Here is an 11636-nt window from a genome sequence, read left to right as displayed (position 1 = left end):
AATCTTTGTCCAAGGATACAATGGACTGGGTACCCATTCGGGAGTTATAGCACCACTTCTATGACTATAGCTGCCTTGGGGGGGGGTCTGGCTGGGGCACTTCTATTGGTTGCTGGCCTGGCTGCTGTGCCCGCTGAATGGCAGCCAAGCGTTGGCGTTTCCCTGCTCCTGCCCCTTCTCCCCCTCCTCCTCACAGCCAGCGGCTCCCACCATCCCTTGCCATGCCTTTCTTTGAGGGCAGACCCTGGCAAAATGTCCTGGCTGTTGGCAGAGGAAACACTTCTTGGTGGTTTTCCAATCTTTTCCCTCCTTCTTGCGACCTTCACTGGAGTTAGAAACCTCTCTCTCTCGCGCGCCATCTATTTCCATTGGCTCAGCCGGCTGGGAAGGCTGCTTCGGCATTTCAGGAATGCGGTAGTCATGGCAATGTTCCCCTCTCCCTTCGCGCTTCTCCTGAGCCCGCGCTTCCTGTCGTACTCCAATCACAAGCACAGCCTTGATCAGCTGATCCATCGACTGCAGGCGGGGCGCACGGGAAAGCTCGTCCTTCACCGTTGGGGACAACCCCTCCTCAAACAACATTTGAATGGGCGCAGAATCCAGATCCCACCCAAGCCGGTGGATAAGCATGGCAAAGCGCGACCAGTAGTCTCTAACTGATTGGCTCCCCTGCTTGCACCCCATCAATTGCCGCCGAGTCACATTTTGCTCTACTTCACTGGAATACATTGCATCCATCGCGCTAAAAAATTTCCTAAGGTCCTTCAAGGCAGCATTTTGCGTCGCCATTAGGGGCCTGACCTATTCCCTGGCCCCATCCTGTAGATGCCCAACAATATAGGCTACCCTTTCCCCATCATCAGCAAAGTCATTATGCTGCAGTTCCAAAGCGTACTCTATTTCTGTTCGGAACGCGTTATAGTCCTGGGGCTTCCTCCCAAACTTGTGTACCAGTCCCGGTACCTTCCTTGCAACGCGGGTGGGTCTGACCTGTGCATCCTGAGTCCACCTTTCGTCTAGCCGCGCCGTCAGCAGAGCCACATGCTGTTCCAAATCCCGGTTCCTCTCCACCAGATTTTGCACTCCAGCTGCTTGCTCCGTGGCGCCTGCTCCTCCGGTTTGACTCATGGTGCTGCCTGCCTGTCGCTGTGCACAAGCAACGTCAGGGACTGACGGATTGCTGTAATGGATGTATGGGGTTGCTCGTGCGTAAGTTTGCCACCACTCCTGGCTAGGTAGCCTGGTTAAACCTTTCCTGACTGGACAGCCCTTCACTTCGTGGCTGTTCAGTCGCTAGCAGAATCCGTCAGTGGGCATTTCTTAAACTTCTTCCAGCACAGAAGCTCTTTGACGCCAAGTCTATGCCTACTTTCCCTGCGCGGAAGTCTTCTGCGCAGGGTGGGTGTGGGCAGAGGAGGACCTGTGCTCTCCCCACTGGTCTCCAGCGAAGAGTCCTGGAGACCCCTCTCTGATTCCCCCAACCGCCCCCCTTTATCCCTGGTGTTACGCTGATTTCCTTCCCCAGCCGATGAGTTCCCTCTCTCCCTGCTTGGCCCTTCTCCAGCATCGCTTGGGAGCCCTGCCTCCACTTCTGGCTCCGATGTCAGTTCCCTGACAGTTATTTATGATGAACTTTAAAAAATGACCAAAGTATCATTTCTAAAAAATACACACGGAGGCTTTCCTCCTTGGGATTCTGGGCCCAGACATACCAAAAAAATGCAAAAAATAAAAAATAAAAATTCTTGTATGTGACAGTAGCAGCAAGAATATTGATTGCAATGAATTGGAAGGGAGAGAAAGTCCCAACAAAGCTGGAGTGGCAAAGTAAGTTATTAGAGTATGCTGAAATGGCAAAAATGACAGAAAAGTTGAGAGGTAATACTCAGCAGACCTTTATTCGAAAATGGGACATTTTCGGAAAATATCTAAAGGATTATTGCAGTAATGTAACGTCAGTAGCAGCATTCGAATGACTTCTGTGTTAGAATGAACAGCAATAAGAGAATATAACAGTGACGAATATTAATAAAAAGAGATAGAGATTAATAGTGTATCAGATAAGTAAAATGGTAAATACATGGTGGAGTGGCGGGAAGTCATAGGAATTTTAACAAGAATGTATGGTGATATGAATGAGCAAATATTGATATTCTTATGTATTTTCACTTGGATTTTTCATACAATTGTTTGTTATAAAAATGTAAAGGGACCCCTGACTCTTAGGTCCAGTCATGGATGACTCTGGGGTTACGGTGCTTATCTTGCTTTATTGGCCGAGGGAGCCGGCGTACAGCTTCTGGGTCATGTGGCCAGCATGACTAAGCCGCATCTGGCGAACCAGAGCAGCACACAGAAACGCTGTTTACCTTCCCGCCGGAGCGGTACCTATTTATCTACTTGCACTTTGACGTGCTTTCGAACTGCTAGGTTGGCAGGAGCAGGGACCGAGCAACGGGAGCTCACCCCGTCACGGGGATTAGAACCGCCGACCTTCTGATCAACAAGCCCTAGGCTCTGTGGTTTAGACCACAGCGCCACCCGCACCATACTTCTCTTTAATTTCAATAAAGCATATAAAACGGAAAAAAGAAAGAAGTACAGTGGTACCTTGGGTTATAGACGCTTTAGGTTACAGACTCCACTAACCTGGAAGTAGTACCTCGGGTTAAGAACTTTGCTTCAGGATGAGAAGAGAAATCGCGCGGCAGCGGCGCGGCAGCAACGGGAGGCCCCATTAGCTAAAGTGGTACCTCAGGTTAAGAACAGTTTCAGGTTAAGAACGGACCTCCAGAATGAATTAGGTTAGTAACCCAAGGTACCACTGTAAGCACTTTAAGGCATCTGCTGAGCCCCACACTCCTAGAGAGGGGCCACCGCCACACTCTTTATTTATTCCAATACACACGTTGTTTGTGCGCACTTATGCCTAATATATATGTTTTTTCCAAAGCAGCTTTCTCTAATATCATGCATTTTTAAATATTGTTTTCACTAATGGATGCTTTTGTGTACACCTTTCCCTAATACATGCATTTTTTTGGTACACATACTTGGTTGCAAATTTGTGTACTGTTTTGAAAAGCGCATAGAAGGCAGGTTTGCCTTTAAGTGCAAACTGAACTGAATTTCGCTGCCATCCCTTGCGCAGAGTGGGAGGACAGGGAAGTAGACAGCAGTGCATGGAAGCTCGCTAAGGGTATCTTGCTAGGAGCCCCCCAAAATCTGGAACTGGTGTGCGATACCACTTCTTTTCAGCTCCCCTCTCATTAGTTCCTTGAATTGTTTCTCATTTCTGCGTGTCTCTGTTTTTGATGTTTACTTTCCATTGCACTCATGCCTCTTTCTTTAGGATGGATTTAGTCAGTCGAAAGCCTTATCTCCCCCACTCCTTCGTGGCGTCGAATTTCTTTGTCTCTTAAAATCTCACCTGCGATGACCTCTGTTGTCTTAGCCCTCTTAAGTTTTGTGTGGGAGGCATTATTAGCGAGGCGACACACAAATTTCCAGTGCATTTTCATATGTATAAAAGGGTTCCCTTGGCAACGATTAAGAGCCAAAATCTATCTAACTTGACAGCAAAGAGTGCACGAACTTGGCATCTTCTGCTTCCTCACTGTTCAAGGCAGCCGTTCCTTTTGCCGAACGCATCAGAGATCTGTTCCTTTCCCCCAAGTGAAATTCAAAGGGAAATGCAACCTCGGTGGCTGTAATTTTATTACGGGAAGGATTTCTGCAGAAAGGAAATGGCATCTGGGGCACAGCATATCCTTCCTACCCTTGCTTGTCAGCTATGCCCTTGAACAAGTGTAGGCAGTGAGGAAAGAAAGAATCTTTGAGGGTTGTTGACAAGGAGGCATGAGCACTGCATGTCAAAGAATATCTTTCCAGGCAAGAGCTCCTTACAGAATCGTTGGAAGGGACCAAAAGGGCCATCTAGTCCCCTGCAATGCAGGAATCTCAGCTAAAGCATCCCTGACAGATGGCCATCTGTTTGTTGTTGTTGTTTAGTTGTTTAGTCGTGTCTGACTCTTCGTGACCCATGGACCAGAGCACGCCAGGCACTCCTGTCTTCCACTGCCTCCCGCAGTTTGGTCAAACTCATGCTGGTAGCTTCGAGAACACTGTCCAACCATCTCGTTCTCTGTCGTCCCCTTCTCCTTGTGCCCTCCATCTTTCTCAACATCAGGGTCTTTTCCAGAGTCTTCTCTTCTCATGAGGTGGCCAAAGTATTGGAGCCTCAGCTTCAGGATCTGTCCTTCCAGTGAGCACTCAGGGCTGATTTCCTTCAGAATGGATAGGTTTGATCTTCTTGCAGTCCATGGGACTCTCAAGAGTCCCATGGCCATCTAACCTCTACTTAAAACCTCCAAGGAAGGAGAGTCCACAACCCCCTGAGGGAGTCCACTCCACTGTCAAACAGCTCTTACTGCCAGAAAGTTTTCCCCTGATGTTTAGTCGGAATCTCCTTTCTTGGAAATTGAAACCATTGTTTTGGATCCTAACCTCTGGAGCAGGAATCATAGAATCATAGAATCATAGAATCATAGAATTGGAAGAGACCACAAGGGCCATCGAGTCCAACCCCCTGCCAAGCAGGAAACACCATCAGAGCACTCCTGACATATGGTTGTCAAGCCTCTGCTTAAAGACCTCCAAAGAAGGAGACTCCACCACACACCTTGGCAGCAAATTCCACTGTCGAACAGCTCTTACTGTCAGGAAGTTCTTCCTAATGTTTAGGTGGAATCTTGGCTAAAATGACTGGAAGAATCAGAAATCAGAAAGACCAAAATTTTAACAAGGAATGGGGAAAATTGATAACTTATCTTACAGACCATTGTAAACAGTTAAAATCGTTAGTAGGATTGGAATATCACTTGTAGTTTAAAGGTGAATTTTGGACACAATGGAGAGGTAAAAGATTTGGATGATCATAAAAGATGCAGGAGGAAATGATTAACAATAGGACCCACAAAGGGGAGGAGAGAAGTCCAAGAGATTCCTTTTTATGTTGTATGTTGGATATGTGACTGTACATTTTTAATCTGAAAAACCAAATAAATAAATTTAAAATAAAAAATAAAAAATAAAAAATAAAAAATAATATAAATATAAATATATAAAATGTATGGTTTCTTTCCAGGCAACCACAAAGGGCATTCTGGGTGGAACAAATCAGCATGGACATATACTGTTCTTCAAGTTTCACTTGCTGGCTGAAGAAATGTGTACTTGTGGAAGCTTGTAATCTTTTGTAGTGAGCTTCTTCACACACATCCACTGAAGAAATGCAGGAGATGTGTCAATTACAGAATAGTTGACAGCATCAAGGAGCAACCTACTTTTTCCTGATGCACCTGACAACTGGAGGCGAGGAAGGAAGGAGTGAGTGAGGGAGGGAGACTGGGGAAGTTTTCCACCATTCCATCATTTAACTGTGTGATCCTATACATGTCTACTGACGAATACAGTTCATTGGGATTTACTGCCCAGTAAGTGTGGATAGAAATGCAGCCTTGCCCTCTCGAATGATGCTTGGAAGGTACTTCCATAAATTTGGTTTACAGAACTTTAGGGTTTGTTCAGGAGAATGTGTTGGGTTTAGGATGAACTCCAGAGAGTTTGAAGTTTCATTTCCATCCTTCCTGAGTTACTTTCTGTGACTTTTACAAGAAGATGCTTTGAGTGCAAAAAAAAAAGGAAAGGAAAATTCCAGATTAGAAAATCAACAACATGCTCTAAACTCATAAAGCTGCTATGCGTATACAATAACTGCCACCAAACATGCCAATGTGGACAATTTGTTGGCTGAATAAACTCGTAAAAATTCATAGGAATTGTTGAAAAGCAAACAAAAAGCAGAGTCTGGAAGTGTCTGTGAGGGATACATAACTAACTGTGGGGTGAGCCAACTCTGTCAAGTATGAGGGATAACTTTTCATATACAGTGGTACCTTAATTCGTTCCAGAGTTCCGGACTTAACCTGAAACTGTTCTTAACCTGAAGCACCACTTTAGCTAATGGGGCCTCCTGCTGCTGCCGCGCCGCCGGAGCACAATTTCTGTTCTCATCCTGAAGCAAAGTTCTTAACCTGAAGTACTATTTCTAGGTTAGTGGAGTCTGTAACCTGAAGCGTATGTAACCTGAAGCGTACGTAACCTGAGGTACCACTGTAGCAATTCCCTAGCTAAGCGCCACCATTTCAAGTCAGCAGGGAGATGTTCCACTCCCTCTACAGGTCCCACAACCCCCAAGTGGGTGTTAAGGATTGCTTCAAAGGCCCAAACCATGGGGTGGAATTCAGTGTAGCTCCAAGTGTGCTATGTGCATTGGGAATGAGGTTTAGGGGGTGGGGCACAGGGGAAGGAGAGAGGGCAGTCCCATGGTGGAAGTGAACCTTGTGTCATGCAAACAACAACTTAGTTGGATCCCATCCACAAACCACAGTTTGCAATTGCTTCTGAACCTGCAAACTACAGTTAGCACTTGCTGTCCAAATGAGGATTGCAAAGCATTTACTGTCCTGGATTTGCAACCCTGGTTGTGACTCAACTCAATGCTGTGGGTATTCTAAAGAATCTCATGATGTGGGTAGGTGTCTGCAAGAAAGGCGAGAAAAGTGCTGTTTGATTTGGTGACTTCTGCCACAGAGGGTAGATTTGGTGACATCTACCACAGAGGGTAAGGGTAGCGCTGTGTGTTAAACCACAGAGCCTAGGACTTGCTGAACAGAAGGTCGGCGGTTCGAATCCCCACAACGGGGTGAGCTCCCGTTGTTCGGTCCCAGCTCCTGCCAACCTAGCAGTTCAAAAGCACATCAAAGTGCAAGTAGTTAAATAGGTACCACTCCGGTAAACGACGTTTCCGTGCGCTGCTCTGGTTCACCAGAAGCGGCTTAGTCATGCTGGCCACATGACCCGGAAGCTGTACGCCGGCTCCCTCAGCCAGTAAAGTGAGATGAGCCCTGCAACCCCAGAGTCGGCCACGACTGGACTTAATGGTCAGGGGTTCCTTTACCTTTACCACAGAGGGTACCACCACTGAAATTCTGATTCTATAGAATTTTCTGAATCAAATGGCACCTTCCTTGCCTTTCTGACAGAAATCTATCAATTTATTTACATATGTTCCTAGGATGCTTCACACACAAAAACCCCTCCTGTTTGGATTATATCTCATTTACAATACCATATGTCTGCATTTTCTTCTTGGGAAAACACTTGATTGGTTTAATGCTTTTCATTCAAATGAATCCCAAGGTGGCTTACAAGCACTAAACCTCAAATTCCTTCACCACATTTTGATGGCCTAGTGGCTAGGTTTGCTCACAGCACTAAACCAAACTGTGGCTAAGCATGGATGAGCAAGGGTTTGGGCAAGCAGGTGTGAAAATCAGTTGCTTCATTCCTCACCAGTCTGTTGCTGCCAAACTTCTCAGAGCTCAGCCACCTTTTGGGTTAGCATTATGTACATGAACCCGGACTCACTGTTTGTCTCACTCCAAACAAACCAGGAACTAGTCAATATTTTTTTCTTAGGGTTAGGGCTGGCTTGTCTCTGGGTAGCTCTGGTTACACTTGCTCATTCATGTTTAGACGCGGGTGGCACTGTGGTCTAAACCACTGAGTGTCTTGGGCTTGCTGATCAGAAGGTCGGCTGTTTGAATCCCTGCGACAGCATGAGCTCCCATTGCTCTGTCCCAGCTCCTGCCAACCTAGCAGTTCAAAAGCACACCAGTGCAAGTAGATAAATAGGTACCACTGTGGCGGGAAGGTAAACGGTGTTTCCATGTGCTCTGATTTCTGTCACAGTGTCCTGTTGTGCCAGAAGCGGTTTAGTCATGCTGGCCAGATAACCCGGACAAACACCAGCTCCCTCATCCTGAAAGTGAGGTGAGCACCGTAACCCCATAGTCACCTTTGACTGGACTTAACCATCCAGGGCTCCTTTACCTTTTTATCTTTAGCCATAGTTTGGCTTAGTGTTACATGCAGGCTGGGTCAATGGGTCATTATGGTGATGAGAGGTCTATATTTGCCTTCTCTGTGCCCCCATTCAGCCTTCCCCATTCAGGCTGGGTACACATGTTCCAAGCTTAAGGCTACAGTTCCATGCCTACCAGCCAAAATGCATATATAAGATTGCACTATAAGACACTTGTACGTAGGCAGAGGGATGGTTGTATCATGATATGGCAGATACACATGGACCTTCCCATCCCCATAGTGGCCAGTACTTTGCATGGGTGTGTGCATGAGCCCCATGGTGGGGGAAGTACCCTGTGATGGCCATCCCTCTGTGTGCTGGTGTTGCTCTCACACTTCAATGGATCAAACCTTAAGTGAAGCCATTTTTGGAGAAGGAGAACATTTTGAATCATCTGGGACTTCTCCAGAGAACACTTGAGATATTAGCTGTGATCAACGGTGGCCTCGTCAGTTAAGCATGCTGGCATGCAATTTTCTTAACATTACCTGGCATCGTTGTGGGGTGGGACTTTCTCCACAGCCACGAGCGTTTTACCTCTTTCAGCATTTGACAGAGAAACCCGTCTCAGTTCCTCAGAAATTCTGGCGGCATCTGCTTTTCGACCAGGAAGTCGCAACAAGTGCAACAGCTTCAGAAAAACCTCTGACTTCCTGGAAACTGAAGTCAAGAGAGAAAGAGAGAGAAGAGTGGTTTTAGAGAAGTCAGTAAAAATTGTCTGTGACATCACTTTGCTGTGAAGTGTGTGTGTGTGTGTGCTTAGTCTCTGAGTGTCAGAGGAAGCTGCTCCCTGAATGATAAGGACGCATTGCAATGTACGTGCGCATAGCCTAGTCTACATTTGATTTGGACCTTGGCAAGTCATTTTGCACAGGGCGATAACCATTATTTTGCTTTCCAGAGACTGACACACACATGCTGTTTGGTGAGGATACACATGACCCCTGGATGTAACCATGTTTTTGTGGCTTAAACTCTTGGCGTTTGGCTTGGCCCTCGTTGTGGATGGACAGGACTCAGGTAGGTGGCCGCTACTTGTCTGTTCACTTTGCTTATCATGGAAACTTATTTAAAAGAACTATCCTAAACCCATCTTGACAAGATCTAAGGGTTGGCTCTAACGTCTTAGGTCTGTGTATCTCATATGCCTGAGTGCCTATGATGATTGAGGTGTGTCAGGATCTTAAGAATATCAGTTACAGCAAACTAATTTATCTGAATGGTGACGTAGTCATCATTACCACTGGGTAGGAAGAAGTTTCTGGCCCACACTCAGTTGAGATGGAGTAATTGAGACAAGTCCTTCAGGTCTGTCCAGCACTTATTGACAGCTCGTGTAGTAAGGCCACAGAATCCTCTGTAGTTACTTGGGTTAACAATTCAACACAGAAATAGTTTGTTAGGAGTTAGCTATTTGAAAATGGCTGCTTTAAGATAACCTGCGCAGTGGTAATCTCAAACTGTTTGGTTTTTCATTGCCAGATTCCCCTCCATCCTGAATCTTGGGTTGTCAACCAAGTAGGAATATCAAGTGTCCCTCTTCATTTGGAGTTTGGGTTGTCTGTGTTGTGAAAATATTCGCAATGAATCAAGGCAACACTCCTTTTGAACGTGGCGAGCAAGGATTCCCCATGATGCAAATTCTGAAATGCTCCACACTTCAGAAGTCCCACTGAGTTCAATGAGATTTGCACCCAGGTGCAGCCTCAATATATAGTTTTTTATCTAAAAAAATTAAATAGATGCATTTAGCACTCTAGTCTGAAAATGTTTAGAACTGGGACAACTTTATAAAGAATGCTTAGGATTGCAGCACTAAGTCACTTCTTTCAAATAATACATACCACTCAACAGGATTGCGTTTTAACGTTACATAAGGAAACACCTTCTTTTCATTTTCTCAGACTTTCTAAAGCAATGATCTTACAGCTGGGTTTATCTCTCCTCCCCTTTAAAATGGACTTCTCCATTAACTTCTGAGCCACTCCCTGATCTCAGATCCTGTATTCAGTTCCTCAAATTTCAAGCTCTACTGCATCGAAGTTTCTTTTTTAATGTGTTCAACTGATACTATCAGATTGTAGGTGTGTGATATTGGATATAATTACAGATTCCCAGAGCCAGTGGTCCAGTTAGGTGATTTCAGTCCCTGGATTTAATTGTTTTAATGTCCCCCCCCCTTTTTAGATGACAGTGTGCTTCAAATGGTGGTAATGTAATCACGCTGCATTTGTGTGTGTGCCGGTTGGGGCGGGACTCCTGCTTATTATGGACTTAGGACCATAGGAAGCTGCCTTATCCCAAGCCAAACCACTCATCCATCTAGCTCAGCACAGTGGTACCTCGGGTTACAGACGCTTCAGGTTACAGACGCTTCAGGTTACAGACTCCGCTAACCCAGAAATAGTACCTCGGGTTAAGAACTTTGCTTCAGGATGAGAACAGAAATCGAGCGGCCATGGCAGCAGGAGGCCCCATTAGCTAAAGTGGTACCTCAGGTTAAGAACAGTTTCAGGTTAAGAACGGACCTCCAGAACGAATTAAGTTCTTAACCCCAGGTACCACTGTACGGTGAACACTGACAGCAGCTCCCCAGTGTTCCAGAAAAGCATCTTCCACAGCCCTACCTAGAGATGCTGTGGATCGAACAATGTGCTTTTCCACTAAGCTATGACTACCTCTGTCCTGAAGTCGGGTCCTAACAGTACTGCTTCCCAGAGCTCAAGGAACCTCATTCAATCATCAGCTTCGTAGTCATTGACATGTCTTGCACACTCTTTCTCTATTTATGCCTTCTTGGTAGTGGCGCCCGCCCTATGGAACACCCTCCCTTCAGATGTGAAGGAAATAAGTAGCTATCCTATTTTTAAAAGACATCTGAAGGCAGCCCTGTTCAGGGAAGCTTTTAATATTTAATGCTGTATTGTTTTTAATACTTGATTGGGAGCCACCCAGAGTGGCTGGGGAAACTCAGCCAGATGGGCAGGGTATAAATAATAAATTATTATTATTATTATTATTATTATTATTATTATTATTATTATTATTATTACCTTCCGCCTTGTGCCTTTCCAAAACAGAACCCCCACTCCCTTTATACTCCCTGTGCTGCTTATTTTCACCTTGCTGGGGGTCCTCCATGCACCCTACCTCTCTCAACATTACTTGCTACCTAGTCTCTTTCCACTGAACCAAATTATTTGTAAATGCAGATCTGGAACCCAGGGCACTGCTTCTTTGCTGCAAAGCTGTTGGAGGGGTATGATTTGCAAGTTTCAAGTAACAGTCTCTTTCCCTCAATTTATTAATGGATGTTTAAGGTCTTCCATGAAAAAATACCCCAGGGTGATTCAGAAGAAGTAAATAAACATGCACTGGGGAACCTTCGCTGAGGAGATGCCTACCTGATGGATGGGCTTGCAAGAGGAAAGCAATGGGGGGGGGGTTGTATTAAGTGTCTCCCCTGGAAACGGTGCTCTGCTCTGTAGCAGAAAAATGGTAGCCCAGGTTTCCAGACCTGGGTTGTTGCTGAGTGCATAGTTTAGTGTTGGCAACAGAGGCCTTGCAATATTTGGGGATGTCAAAACTATTCTTCGCTTTCAGAAATGCCAATGGAGTTGTGATTCTTTGGGGATACTTCAGCCTC

General features: G+C 45.7%; 1 protein-coding gene across 1 annotated transcript in view; it reads left to right on the top strand.

Annotated features, from left to right (window-relative positions):
• Positions 1-8662: 8662 nt before the first annotated feature.
• The window catches only part of PTPRC (protein tyrosine phosphatase receptor type C), a 91858-nt gene continuing 88884 nt past the window's right edge, over positions 8663-11636 (top strand). The window contains 2 exon segments of the mRNA XM_081866238.1: positions 8663-8805; positions 8892-9010. Of these exon segments, the coding sequence (XP_081722364.1) occupies positions 8947-9010 (64 nt within the window). The 5' untranslated portion in view covers positions 8663-8805; positions 8892-8946.

The sequence above is a fragment of the Podarcis erhardii genome, assembly GCF_964252035.2.
Source record: "Podarcis erhardii genome assembly, chromosome: 6".
NCBI classification, from domain to species: domain Eukaryota; kingdom Metazoa; phylum Chordata; class Lepidosauria; order Squamata; family Lacertidae; genus Podarcis; species Podarcis erhardii.
The sequence above is the reverse complement of the archived record's forward strand: the minus strand, read 5'-3'. Positions and strand labels throughout refer to the sequence as shown.